This window comes from Sabethes cyaneus, chromosome 3 (assembly GCF_943734655.1).
Source record: "Sabethes cyaneus chromosome 3, idSabCyanKW18_F2, whole genome shotgun sequence".
Taxonomy (NCBI): Eukaryota; Metazoa; Arthropoda; class Insecta; order Diptera; family Culicidae; genus Sabethes; species Sabethes cyaneus.
The window spans coordinates 229,592,868-229,607,953 of record NC_071355.1 but is presented as its reverse complement, the minus strand read 5'-3'; the positions used below and the strand labels follow the sequence as shown (position 1 = coordinate 229,607,953).

The 15,086-nt window shown below is 42.0% G+C and overlaps 1 protein-coding gene across 4 annotated transcripts in view; it reads right to left on the bottom strand.

Moving 5' to 3' along the window:
• Positions 1-1,982: 1,982 nt before the first annotated feature.
• LOC128744183 (uncharacterized) overlaps positions 1,983-15,086 on the bottom strand; it is a 67,834-nt gene continuing 54,730 nt past the window's right edge. For 3 of the 4 annotated variants that reach the window (XM_053841007.1, XM_053841006.1, XM_053841008.1), the window contains one exon: positions 1,983-12,592. In XM_053841007.1, coding sequence (XP_053696982.1) covers positions 6,469-12,507 — 6,039 coding nt within the window. In that variant the 5' untranslated portion in view covers positions 12,508-12,592 and the 3' untranslated portion in view covers positions 1,983-6,468. Of the gene's footprint in view, positions 12,593-13,527; positions 13,813-15,086 lie in introns of those variants that run through there. The other variant, XM_053841009.1, reaches the window with a different exon arrangement.

Sequence of the window (15,086 nt, the reverse complement as noted above, 5' to 3'; positions counted from 1 at the left end):
AAACAGGGCGTTTAAAAGAGGAAAAACGGAATAGACGAAGATGAAAACGAAAAGTAAGAGAGTTAGAAAGAGACGAAAACTGGAAACGAAAAATGGAAAAAGGTAAAAGAAAATACGGAATACGGAAAATACGGAATACCAAAAAATGATTGTAAAACAAAAGGAAAAACAGGACTGAAAAAAAGAAAAAAAAAGGACGAAGAAACAAACAGCAAATTCCGTGTTTCCGTGTATTTACGATTAAAAAATTTTTTTCCCCCGGATAATCGAGTCCGACCTGTAATAGACTCGCCATCCTACGATTACTCGATTTTTCAGACCGAAATATTCATCGGAAAAGTCAAGGGCCCTATCTTTTGAACAGGTTGATGAAGAAGTGTTAAGCAAAACATTATTTTTTACTACTAAACTAAATTTTCAAGCTAAACAAGATATACTTATGTGTTGCGCTTCTGTTGTGTTATTTGTTGGTGAGGAAGGCGCACATTTAATGATAAAATGATGATCGGGTACGAGTACGAGCAACGGATTTACACAAGGGTTCGGTCCATTCACTAGAGCAATCAAAGAGTATTGTTTCTTCCGAAAATTAAACTAGAAGCTTTAACTTTTGATTGTAACTGCCACGAATCCAGTTGGGCTGTATCCAGTTTAGTAACACATTTATTCGAAATACCGAAACATTTGAATTAAAAATGAAAACAAACATAATGAAATCCTTTTTTCACACTAGTGCTCGTTTTCCTTCTAACTGCCACAGAACGGCGAAATAACAAAGCTAAAGCGCATAAACCTTTTCATTTTCGTTTTTCGCTGCTGTCGGGGAATGCCTTCAAAGATAATTGTAATTAAAATTCTGCTCTCAAGCTCAAATGTTATTACATTAACTATTGCAAAATCAACAGTGGAGCTAACGAGAACTTAAAAGGCTTTAGCGTTTGAAATCGCTTAAATTCTTTAACTTTAAAAAGTTACCTACCGTTTGATCGTTTAGGTTGTCGTTTTGTAACTAATCGTTCTACTGTTCGGGTATGATTCTTAGAGCGTCGCCAGGAATTAAATTCAATTCAAGTTACATTGATTCCGTCCGTCTATCTCAAGGTTTACAAATCAAACATATCCGACATATCTGCGTGATTCCGCGTCAATAAGCACATTTGAGGTAACACTGATACGCGGCTACTGTTGTGAATCGCAAACAAGGCCTAAATGAATTGCCAAAGGCAAAAACTGTAGCATCGGGTGCATCTTTAGAAACTAGTTTCGTACTTAAACTTCGGCCCGCAGCCGTACTTTGGTTAGGTTAATTCAGTACGGTTTTTCTATCCACTGGAGCAAGACCAAGTAGTGAACATGAGGTGTGCGTTATTTATTGTACTTTTGATTGTATGTACGGTGCAATTTTCCACCCCAATGGTGGACAAGGAGAGAGGGAAAATTCGTCCGATACTTTGGCTCAGCAACTTAGCGACCCTTATCAACTCTGGAAACCGTACAACGGAGGAGGCCCGATCGATCGAATTACTAACCCAGCGTGCCGTTGATTACAGCATCGTCGCGCTGACGAAAGCGCTAGGTCCAATTCTCGAGAGGTCAAATTCTGATGGTCTACTGAATGACTGGAATAGAGTGCTGAATACCACCGGCGTCGATTCGGAAGAATTGGATAGTATCCGTCTGCCAAGGATGGCGGCACTGAACCGGTTTGATGAAGTTTTACGTGAGTTGAACCCCAGCGTGGATGTACGAAAGTTCCCTATCAAAAGCATTATAAATCCGAAGATAAGACCGTTGACATCCACGCCAGATAGTTTGGAAACAACTGAAATCTTTTCCGGAACATCTTCTTTGAACACGAGAGGCATTTTATTGCTTGTTACCACATTCTTTGTACTAATTGGAACGATTATTTGATAGTGTTTACTAGGAAAGGAATTATTTTCTCTAATTCAATAAATCGGTTAAGCATTATTCAACCAACATTCAAAAATGAAAATCTTTATTTTATTTTTGTTTTGCATTACCTTCAAACAACAGGTTTACCATACACGATAAAAAATAGATATACAATACTCACGTCTTAAATCTGGCCGCTGAAATAGAGCCAGCTGTACCTTCCAAAGGATAAGTATATTTACGATTGGCTAATATTATCTTCTTATATGCTGTCTTGCATTCAGCGCCTCGCTGCTTCCGGTCGTGAATGCACGCTGCTTTTGTTTAAAAATATCAACTCTATTTTCATGTAAGTGATGTCTGTACTAGTTTTATTTCTCTCTACAATAAATGCCACCGCATATTTTATTATTTCAATATATTTATACCAAGCGACAAAGTTGCGTTGTATTTTTCTTTTTTTGACCGTAAAAAGTCTTCTTAATGTGTATAGGTAAAATATCAACATTACACGTTTTGTTTTTTTGTCTGTAAAAAAGCTATTCGTACTTGTACATCCAAACATCGATTTTTTCTTTGCCAAATCTTACCGCGGTAATATCGACAGATCAGCCGTTGTTTTCAAACTCTGGTGGCATTCAAGGCACTACTGTGTAAATGTAATTTTTTGGTTGCTGATTTTCTTTTTGTGTATAGGCTTTCGTGGTCGACTGTTGCTTCTACAAATTCTACAATCGAAATATATATTGTATAGACCAAGCACTCTATTGACAATTTACGATAACCTGCATGAATCAGATTATGATGTTATGCAAATCTTGGTGGTAAAAATGTGTATTTATTACATATAAAAACTTATTTCCTAGGAACTTAAAATCGGAATGCATTTATCTGTTGATACAGTTTGTGATTAGGTTGTGGAAATCTACCGGCTAAAACGTATACTAATGCTAAAAAACCTTACCAAAAAAACACCACAGCTTCAGAGAAAGAAACGTTTCGGTTTCTTCTGTATTTGTTGATAAATGATTTCTTCTACTGACTAGATGGAAAGCTAGATGAAAGTAACCGTTTTTATTTTGTGTGTGTATAAGTCCATTGGACTTCAAAGTCAGATGACAATCGAAAGAATGACCTAGCATGAATTCTAGCAAATATCCTTAATACCTTACGATTGACTAAAATATATACTTTTCTATTAAATATTTTGTTTTTCTTATTTGCCTGCATTATTTATTACAAACACGTGGTCGTATATCCACCATGAAATCAACCGGTAATAACGTTCGAGCAAACAGTCTTCCGTAGACACGAACCATTGGGGCAAGCTGTAGATGATGGTAACGCTACCAGTGCCAATTCAAACTGCTCGAATAACTGGTAGTGACGGGTGCTCGATTGACGTTGATGAGCTTTGCATTGGAAACGAACTCTCAGCATGGGTCCGGTCTCCGGGAGTAAGTACAAATCCGCTTTTCATGTGGTGGCGCGTCAAAACAACACGCCAGGAAAATTATAAAGTGTGCACGTTGCGACCAACCGCTGCTGGTGGTGGTGGGTGGCATGGTAAAACTGATTTAGCGTTGTGATGTGTGATGTTTTCGGTGACAAAACTGGTGGATTAAGTTTGCACAGGAGTTGACGATATTGTTTCGGTGATTGTTGGCATTTGTCTTGTCAGTCATCTTAGTGGTCGTCACGATTATTGCCAGTTGTCAATAATTGAAAAGTTATTCTGTTTTAGCAGCGTCTAACGTGCTTGACTATAGCTGCCCACCATACATTTTATTTGAAGAGTGGTTTATTCAACCGTTACACCGTTATTTGTGTAATGGGTGATGGGTGTAAACTGTAAAAAAGTCTTTACATTCTTCATTCCTATTGGTTATCAGTTAAGTTGACAATTTGTAATTTTTACCCTCTTGTTATGATTTTCAACAGTGTAGTTTTTCTTTGAAAATGTGATTTGAGGTATAGGTAGAAACTACCCAAGCAACAATGTGAGTTTTATTGTACTCTTATGGTGGTCTTCAAGACTAATTTTCGTCTTAAATGTGATCATAAGAGTATAATAAAACCCAAATTGTTACTTGGTTAGTGTTGCGAATAAGTTTTTTTGAATATCTTGGATAAAAGTTTCAGGAAAAAATCTGGCAATCAATTTGTCCGATAGGAAGCGTTTCCCGCAAAAACTCTTGCAAGTTTTACTCACGGCAAATATGGAATTATATCTGAAATTATAAGTGAGGTTCTTCTTGCAACTCGAATTACTGAAAATCTGGCAAAAACCAGCAACGGTTTGGGCCTGGTAAGTGTAAGGTAGTTATGGAATTGGCGGAAGCATATTGTAAATCGGGTTGAATCGTATACAACCGTGCATCTAACTAAAAAACAAACCGGAATATCGACTTATAAGAAAATAATGATTTCAAACCGCACCGACAAATAAAGCAAGACGGCCAAAACACGATCCCGGAAGTTGTACACGACGACGCTGACGAAGTTCGATCGTGTAGTGATGGACGGCGAAGCCTGGCTGGGCAGGAGCTTTATACGGCAATCGGAAGGCTGATATTTATAAGCATATGAAACTGTCAAAGTTTGCTAAGAAATATCTGGTTTGGCAGGCTTGAAAAGCGACATTTTAATTGCAATCGGGATCATCAGTCACCCAGGAAATTTACCTAACCGAGTGTCTAGTAAAACGTCTGCTGCCAATCCTAAAGCAACACGATTGTTCCGTGCTGTTTTGGCCAGATTTGATATCCAGCCTTTTCGGAACAAAATGCACGGAGCGGCATGTCGCCATCATCAAGCAGCTGTAAAAACTGTTGGAAGCGAGAAGCAATTTTTAGGCAAACCGATGGTCTGCGGTAAACAAAGTCGACGAGGTGGCTGTACAGAATCTGAGAGTAGGAATTAAACGAAAGACCGGATATTGATTCCATATTTTATAGCAATTAAATGTCAATAAGAAAATTAATTTGATATTTCAAACAGAAAATTTCAACAATTTACATCACATACATTTTTGTTCAAATTTTGATCACAACGCCCTTTATGTTACTAATAAATATATAAATAATAAATAATATTAGAAATTTATAATTTGGAATGAAAATTTTATTCCAAGATTGTTTACTATTTGTTTGTAATTCTTAACCGAAAATGGGCAGAAATTCGCTAGTAGAGTTTAACCCCAATATAAATATCGTGAAATCAATCCAATTTTTCAATACCGTTTTTTGGCATGTTTTTCATGTGGTCACTGCGACCATATATTTTTTTAATCAGATTTTTTATTTATTGCTAAGTTTTTTTTTGTATGCCAGAAGGGCATTGGGGTAAAAGTTACTTTTAGCTGTTATATTTTTTAACCTTTTTGAACAATAGGACACCACCTCTAGTTTCTGATAATAAAGAACAGAAGTTGGCGTGAGAATATGCTTGAAACTATCAATGTTTCCCTATTGAATACAACAGATGTCGTTACTTTGTAACACATATTGTACATATTGGAAACAGCCCAATTTTGCACGACAATAAATTTACTCAGCGCAGCAACAGTACCCTCTCATGGATCTCAGTTTCTTTGGTGTTTATCGTTAATCGCAATATAACGTTTGACACCTGAACCAATAAATAGTTGGAAAACATTGTTTTTATTTATCGCGTCCATGTTACGAAATTTAATTTCTTCGAATTGAAATGTCTTAAACCAAAATGTCAGACCAAAAAAAGGAACATTTCATGAATAGTTCTTCGTGAGTGGTCTTTCTATCAGAATGCTGACTAGGCAACAAGGTTTTTTGATTTCGTATGGATTGTTATTTTTATCATGCCATGACACAATCTGCAAGTAACTCTTAACTGACGCAGCCTGAAAGCTGAGGACAAAATGGCCAAAAAACAACTGTGTATGGTATTACTGTTTTTCCACTATAGTTTTTTAATTGCAAAAAAGCACTTTCTCAAAACATCATGCTTTTCAACGAAATGACCTGAAGGTAAAATGCTTTTTTACTTTTACACCACTGCATCATGAACTTTCATCTTAAGCAGACCACAATTTGCACGGCCCGGGCCGACTGTAACCGCGAAGGTCAACTCTCAGTGCCAACTACGTTCCAGAATTTGAGCGCGCAGCCACATTAGGGACACGCTTAATCAGTCCACGGTCGAGCAGAAAATAGTCTATTTTCCGCCTCATGGTTCGCTCGGCTTGTTCGAGTCGCGCATACGTACCTACATGGGTAGGTACATGAGTACGCGAACAAAATCACTGCCACCAGGCGGCTGCCGGCGGCGGGCAGATTTTGATATCACACTAATGTAGGTAGGAACAAACAATAACATAGAACAAAAAAATAGTACATATCTTGCAGGCAGCACCACCGGCTAGTGCCAGTGCCAGTCAGTGGTGGCAACAGCAAATTGCTGCACTGCAAAACTATAACCAGAAACAAACAGCCCTTGATAAGCACGTTGGACACGCAACACACGCGGCATCCACGTCCGCGACGATTACACACTAAACTACACAGCTATAATGGTAACGGTGATTACGGATGACTACGTGAAGGTCGATTTCCGCCGTTGCCGCTGCTTTGAAAATTGCTGCTGCTGCTGTTGCCTCTGCTGTTTGCGGTATTGTTCTGCTAGTTTTTCCACGTAATCGATACGTTCTAGCCGGACGTAGGGAAAGCGTTGATCTAGGCAAGCCAGCGCTGCTGGAACACGCGATCGTGAACTTGCGCCATTGCCCGCTGCGATCTTGATCGAATTTGCCGGTTTATTTGGATAGTTAACGCGAATCAGTCCACTGTTTCGCTGGGTATAGCTGGCCTGGGGGTTGCTATTGGTGCTGCTGCCACTGCTGCTGCTGCTGTTGCTTCTACTCTGCGTTCGACTGATTGATCTCGATAGCCTCGTTACTTCTTCATTGGGCAAGTTCTTCGTGAGCGTTTGGTCGAAAATTTTGTACGACGGAATTATGAGTTTCCGAGGCGCTTCGCGATTGTTATTGACATTGACGATCACGTTCGGGCGGCAGTTAGTTGAGTAGCGACGCTTTCGGCTAGCAGTTGAGGAATGCGTTGAGTTTGAGCTCGCTGTGGATGGTGTTGGACTACAGTTTTTCTTGTAAATCTGCTCGATACTAAGAAGGCTTTCTTCAAAGCTAGGTTTTTTCTTCTTTAACAGCGGTGGAACATTTGGTGATCTGCGTATACTGGTCCGCGATCGGCTTCCCGAGCTGTTGCTATTACTGTCTTCCTCATTGTGAAGGTGCTGAGATTCTACGGTGAATGGTTTCAGTATCCGATTCTCTTTTTGATGATTGTTGTTGTTTTCGATCAACTTTTTAGGAGCCGAATTTCCCGATTGATTGGAATGGTCATCCGAAAAACTTTCTCTGGATTTCTCAATTATCACAGCTTCTGCTGTAGTTGCCTCGTTTTCGGAACTACTGATGGTTTCCGTACTAGTGGCGTTACTACTGCTGCTACTACTGCTGCTGCTACTGCTGCGGCTGCTCCGACTGACAACCGAACTAACTATACTGGACGTTGAACTGCTGTTACTATCACTGTCCTCGATGATTACTGCTTGTCGCAACATAGTGTCAATCTTTTTCTGCAAACAAGCTGACAATCTTCTAAAGAACCAACTCCTCGGCAACACCTTGTTATCTTTTGTCTTAAAAAACCGGCCGTAGTGTATGTATTTCCTAAGCAGCTTTAATCGTAACGCCCTGGAAATACTCCTTATACCAATATATTTCACCCTTAGATCTCTAATCAAACTATCCCTTCTAAATGCCTCCTTATCCACTGGAATCACCTCCTCGTACTGAATGCAATCGTCTTCGACGAAAGAGAAAAACTCATTTCTCAGCGACTCAGCATCTAGAGCTGTTTGGCATTCCTTCGCACTGTCATCTTCTTCATCGGAACTGGTAGTCATCATTTTTTCAATTTCCTGTTCTACCTTCTTGTAGATTTCATTCTCACTATCCGAAAGCGAATGACTCTCCATGATTACCTGACAGCCGTGATCGGTGGTGACTGTCCTGTCCAGGAATATATCGTGCTCTTCGCCGATATCCTCGGGCATCAGCGTCACCTCGGCATCCATGTCTTCATTATCTGTGAGAAGATCCGCAATCGATCCGCGTCCATCTTCCACAATGAATACGCGACCTTTCTCCTCTTCCTGCTGTCTGTCCTGCTGGTGTAGCAACTCTGCTCCATCAAATATGCAGATATTGTTGACATCGATAATGATATTCGTTTCATCAACAACTCGTTGACAAATATCTTGCAGTCGTTCCGGCTGATGCCGCACTTCTTCGATGATAAATATATGCCGATTGTTGCAAATGAACTTTTCGCATATGGTTTGCAGCGATTCCGGTTGCGGCAAAAGATCATTTGAGAGAAGAAAATCATAACACATCCGCCGTAATGTCGGAACAGGTCGATAGACGTAGGTGTGTTTGTATCTGTTAAATGCAGCTTCAGCAATGTCACGAAGACATGGTACACTAAACGTACGTGATTCCATTTGCTTGTTTTCAACTTCCGTACAAGCAATTCTTTCGATTTTCCGTATTACAGGTACTTGATGTGCTTCAGCCGCAACAATGACTGCTGTCGGTTCTGGTGTTATCACTTTTTCAGGCGAATTGTGGTTGATCACCGTTAATTCTGGTTCTGATTCTGTTTCGGTCTCTTCATCCGATGAACTGTCCGTTTCGTCATCAGATGAACTTGATGAGCAAGATGACGTTGAATACGCTGATGAGGGAGAATGGGGCTGAGAGGGGAGAGGACTTGCTGTGGGGTTGTCCTCGAACACATCGTCATCCATATCGGACTCGGTGAGATCAACAGTAGCCGGAATAACGTCGTCTTCTTTAGCTTCTGTTAACTTTTCATCCGCCAACTCTTCTTTGCATTTGGGGTGATCAATTGATTCTTGCTGACCCTCAATTTCTTTGCAGTTGGGCAGTTCAATTGATTCTTCCTGTGCCACCACTTCATGTAGTTGGTTTTTCTCCTCCGCATGTTCAATGCTATTAGTTTCAACTCTTTCTAGTATATAGTTTTCAACATTGTCGCAAACATCGTTTTCAGAAATAGTGGCGTCCATTTCTTGTGGAGAAACGTCAACTGTAGTCTCAATCGGTTGCTCCGAGCCTTCCGTTAACTCTTCTTCGTTCCGTCTGGATGACTCCACCCCCTGTGGCATATCTACTGGCGTAGATAGCTCTTCGGACAATTCCATTGTATGCTGATCGCTGTGTTCAGACTCTGCCAATTCTACCACACCATCACTTTTATCCGATTCTTCATCGATCACTTCAACGGTCGGTTTTTCTTGTGCATCACTTCCATCTTTAGCTTCTAATACTGCAACTGAATCCAAACACTCCGTACCAACCACAGTGGTTTCATCGACATCATCGATACTTTTGTCTGAATCAGCTTCCACCCGCTGATGCACAATCACACTCAACTCTGCTTCCTTCCTTCGAGCAATATCTTCCTTTGCATATCGTCTAAAAGCCCGCGAGTTTAGCGTAGCCACACAAAGAGTCAACAGCCTCTTGGGGTTCTTTTTCGTTACCGGTTTCGGTACGTCCAGGTACAGAAAATCTTCAATACTCGAACGTCTAGCCTTTTTCGGAAAACGCGGATAATCGTAATGATAGTGTCTTCGTTTTCTGTACTTTGGAACGCAACTAGGCACTTTGAATGCATCTGCATCGTCTTTGGTTTTCGCTGTCGGTTCAGTTATTCTCTTCTCTTCCTTAAGTGGTTCTTCGTCTCGAGGTTTTGACTCGAGCACAGGTGAACTCGCCTTCTCCGGTCGTTCTTTCACTTCAGCTGCAGCTTTTGCCGCTTTCGTTTCTTTCTTTTCCTCTTCTTTCTTCCGATCATCGTATACTACCTCCGATTCCAGCTCGGTTTGATAGTACTTTTCCCGGTTGGACTCAATTTCCTCCAAGAACTTCAGCGAGTCGGCACTGTCGTGAATTGGGACGACATTTTTAGGCAACTCATTGATTACGTTCAGGTGTTTGTATTTGTTCAGTTCCGAATGTGGCACATCGTACGTTTCCAAAATGTACAGCTTTTCGCCCACTTCGGTTGTTTCCTGGCCAGTCTTCAGTTCTTCTTTGGTTTTGTCCAGATCGGAAAGAATATCCGGAAGCGGCGTTCCGCCATTCTGTACATTTGCTACAATTACTCCGCTGTGCAGGGGTGGCAGCTGCTCATTCAGTTCTTCCTGTAGGTATTTACAGGATTCAAAGTTTTGGTAAGTCGGTTGATTGTTGTTGGTTTCCTTCGTTTCTAATGCTCCCGCAACACTAGCTGCTGAAGCAGCAGCTGCTGCAACAGCTGCAGCAGCAGCAGCAGCATTACTGGACTCCTCTTCTTCGGTTTCATTCCAACTGCTCAGGTAGTCACGGAGGTTCTTATCCTTTAAATTTTCATCCAGCGTGAAGCTACGGGAACCGAGACCAAGATCTTCCATAGTGGTGTAGCCGTAGTTGGTTGGATTGGTGGGATGACTATTGGCTAGACCGTTGGCGATGTAATTTATGGAGTTTGGTGTAGCCTTCGGAGTCATGTATCCATGATTCATAAGATACTTCTGCTGACAGTCATAGCTGAGCGCTTGCTGGTTGTTGTAGTTGGCCGGTAAAGTCGCCGTTGCATCTTGTCTGGTTTTCAGAATCTTGACACTGTTGATCTGCTCCTCCAGGTCTACCAGTGGGTGGTTCATATCAATAACGGGGTTCGGTGTGTCGTAATAGCAGCTATTTGTGGCTTTCTGGGTTGGTTGCTGGCTAGCGGTAGGTGGAATGGAATAACCGTGTATTTTCGGTTGGTTATGTGGGGGTACAATGGTCTGCGAGGTGTATTTGATGTTGTATTGCGGTGCGTGATGAACAGACGGAGCTGTCGGGTGGGATAGTGGATTGCTGTAGGGATTCTGCTGAATGTTGGGCGCATAGAAGTCATTGGTTGTCTTACTGAAGGTGAGTTTGTGGTTCGGCGGATAAACCGGGAGATTTGGTACATGATTGGTATAGTTTGGATAGTGTTGCTGAAGGTGTGGCTCATTTATGTGGTGCGAAATGTTAGGAACTCGAGTTCGGTGGTGATAGGGATCTTCAAAGGCTCCTAGGTGATAGTTTTGGTGGTGGTAGTTTGGTAGAGCTGAAGCCTGATGAGGGTAAGTTGGCCTGTTGGACACATAGGGATTAGCTGCGTGGTGATTCATTGCTTGAATTTGTTTGATATAACCGCTGTTGAAATACTCTACGTTTGGGTTTAGAATATTTTTGCTTGGTTGAGCGGTTGGGTAATGACCTGGGGCTGGCGGTACATAGCCACTGGTAAAATTATTTGGGTACCGAGATCTTTCGTTGTACATCAGTTCAGGATGTGTCTGAGAGTGATTAGCGGAAATATGCTGATGGTTGCGTCCATAGCGGCTTGCTTCCTCCATTGAGGGATATTTGCCGCGTACGATATGTGGATACGGTTCGTATCCGTAGTGACCATTAGGTTGCTGAATCGAAGTAGCCTGAGCTCCTTCCGGATGATAAAGACCGTAATTATGCTGCGGGTAGTGGGTAGCAGTCTGAGGCTGCTGGTTCGACTGAACGAAATCTTGCTGATATCGGTAGTTGGCACGATTCGTATGATATTTGTTTGGATTTTTTGCTTCAAAATTACTAATAATGGTGTTTTCATGACTGAAATCACCGACATTGTGGGATGTTCCAGAGGCCGCCCAAGCAGGGTTGGGGACAAATTTAGTATTCAGTTCATTTAACGCACCCATTCCGGAGATCTTCGTTTGATACGGGTACGGATAGGGTGGTGCCATAATATTATGATTATTATTGCTAATGTTAATGATCGTTGGATTGGTATCACTTTCCTTGTTAAACGAGATCTGAGCGTTACCACCGGAGCTCGAAAACTGTGGGTTTCCGAGAAAATCCGTCGACGGCCCACCGGTGATAGCGGCCTGCCCTGGGTTCAGTCCTTGAACACTGTTTGCTCCTAAACCGCCACCACTAATATTATTCACGATATTCGTGTTTATGTTATTGATATTGTACGTTATACTGTCGCCTGTATTGGTTTCGAACTTTCGCGAAGTGAACTCGATGCTCTTACTATTGTTAACGTTGCTGTTGCTGCTATGGTTGCTATAGTTATTATTACTACCACTATGACTATTACTACCACTACTACTACTACTGTTGGTGGTGCACAGAGCGTTGGTCGTATCAAATAAACCAGCAGCATCCTGATATAGATCACTGCCTATCGGGTCGGACTCGACGTGTTGACTTTGTACCTTTTGCTGTTGATGACCATAACTTGCTGCGGTTTGCTGTTGTGATTGGGAATGATATACCTGTGGGTTAGCGCCTTGCCCGTTGATGTTGTTGCTCTGTAATGGCGGTGGCTGGGGAGGGATTTGTGGGAGGTGATGCTGGTGGTACTTCACATTAGTATTAGGCAGAACTCTACTGCCCGGGAAACTGTTCGATATGTCCGTGTACAGCCCATGATGGTCCATTGCGGTGACAGTGACAGCCTAGCAGGTTCTTCCCGAGGTCAGATGGGTTTACCGTTTCCAACGGTCATTGGTTAAATTGCGTTGCCTGAAACGAAAGCGAGAAGACACCATCAATTCTGAGAACAAAAGCGAAAGTCGCTCTACAAATTCTGTTTCATTCTCATGATAGTAATGCATGAGTAGCGGAAAAAGCGAAACCACACGAGTTGCGGCATTGTAATTATTCAAAATATATGTCAAACCAATTATGATGAATTATTCAAGGTGGTCTATTATCTGTGAGAAGGCGGACGTGTGTATAGAACACTACTTCATTCAGTGCATATGTTGCTCGCCTGCCAGTACTCAGTCACATGCGGAATAGTTCAGCGATGGCCGTCGCGTGAGGATTTCCGGCCGAGGAAATCCCCTAGACACACGGCTAGGTACATGACATTGGCATGTATAATGTATGTATAGTGCATTGCGCGACACGGGACGATTGGCATGGAACGCTCGGGGGCCCAGTCAGTCAGTCAGTGTGATATAATGGAATGTCAGAAGAATATTAATGGGAAGGGAAGTCACTTTGCTGTGGCTGAAAAGTTGTGCTATTAAGGACTCCGAAGAAATTACCGACCGTTATCGTCGCGAGGGATTTAGATATTGATTAGTTTCTATTTCCAGTGTGTAGAATAGATATGGTGACGTAAAATAGTACTAGTACTGTGCGTTATGTATAGAAACAGCTAGTCGATATAAATCCAATTAAAAAATCCTGTAATAAGTACTTCTTTTATCTGTAAAATGAACTTAAAGAATGAACAAAACCCTTCCGCTGATTATCGGCTTAACAATATTTTTCGATTGATTTATTGTCCACTGCTTTACTTTCTGTCCGAGGAGGAATTCTGTGCTTTAAATTGGGTATTAAATTCACCCAAGAGAAAAAAGCTTCCTTACCGTCTACTGTCTGTCAACTACCTTCCCTGTGCTCCAGTTATGTATTAAAATCGTTCGCTATTCGCAATGAATCCTTACCCTTGCAAACCTGACAAGTAAAATAGCCATCCATTCGTTGCTCTTCTTGCACTTCATACCGCCCGTAACCGGCTGATAGTAAAGGAGTGATGTGTTGAATGGTTCGTTCAATATCGGCACCAGCAGCAGAACTGAAACGGGGCCCGGCTCGGCGGCTTGTTTGCGGATGGCCCGAATGAGTTGCACAGAAAACTGCCGGTTGATTTAAGTGGAAAATCAATAACTTTCATTAGGTTGAGCAAGGTGCAGCTAAGCCCCGGATCGCTTCGTTTGACGAGGAAAGGTCTCGAAAGATTGACGGAGAAAAGAGGTCGACTTCTTCGGAATGGTACGGTGAAATACCCCGTACGTATCATCAGAAGTGGCTTTAGTGGCCAATTGTTGTTTGCCGGAAATTCCAACAGACAAAGTAAACTTTAACTTTTTTCAGTCTAAACTAAATTAATATATACTACATTAACATTTTTTGAAATGGTAGTTCTTTTACAATTGACGAAGAAACGGTAAGAGAAAGTAATTAAATTTTAGACTGAAGGAGAAAGAGCGGAAAGGTAAGAGAGAGGCTGGGGGGGGGGGGGGGGGTATTAGTAGCTACGCTTAACAAGTAGTCGTGATGACTCCTACCTTTTGTCCAATACTGGAAGGTGCATGGGTCGAATCAAGCTATAACCGGCTTCGCGTGGTTCGCTATAATCCGATTATAACCCGAGCGCGAGGTGGCGATAGCCAGAAGCAGTTGTTCGATGAACGGCGATATAAGAGAAGGAAACGGAACGGAAGTTATTCTAGGAATGCCTACAAACGATAAAAGCGTGCCGGCTCCCGATCTGGAGGAGATCCGGCGAAAAAATAGTCAGCTGAAGAATAACTTGAGCCGGCGAAAAGGACCGACTCTCAGCAGAACTCTATGGAAATGGCTAAGAAATTGCCAAGCAATGGCACTTCAGTGGGTAATTTCGAAGATTAAGAAGGAGTGGATGTAGGGTGTGGTTTATCCTATCTACAAAAAGGGCGATCGGCTAGATCGGCTGTTGGAATTACCGCGGCATAAACGTTGGTTAACACCGCCTACAAGGTGCTCTTCCAATTTTTGTTACGTCATTTATCGCCAACAGCAACAGAATTCGTAAGTTACTATAGAGCGGGGGTCCGCGCTAGTACGGATCAAATTTTCACTCTCCGATAAACCCTTCAGAAGTTCCGCGAGTACAACATGCCCACGTATTATATTTTCGTGTGATTTCAGGGCAGCATCCGATACAGTCGAACGCGAACAGCTAAGGTAGAATGCGCGAGAATGGTTTTCCAGACAAACTGACGCGGTTGATCAAAACTACCTGGAGCGAGTGATGTGCTACGTGCGTGTTTCGGGGGCACTCTTGAGTAGTTTCGTATTGCGCAATGCCTTGCGGCAAGGGGATGAACTGTCCTGAATGTAATTCAACATCGCTATGAACATCGGTATGATTCGGCGAGAGGGCATCGAAACGAGAATAATGATCATCAGCAAAAGTAGGCAGACTCCTAGCGTTCGCAGACCACCTCAACATCATTACTGG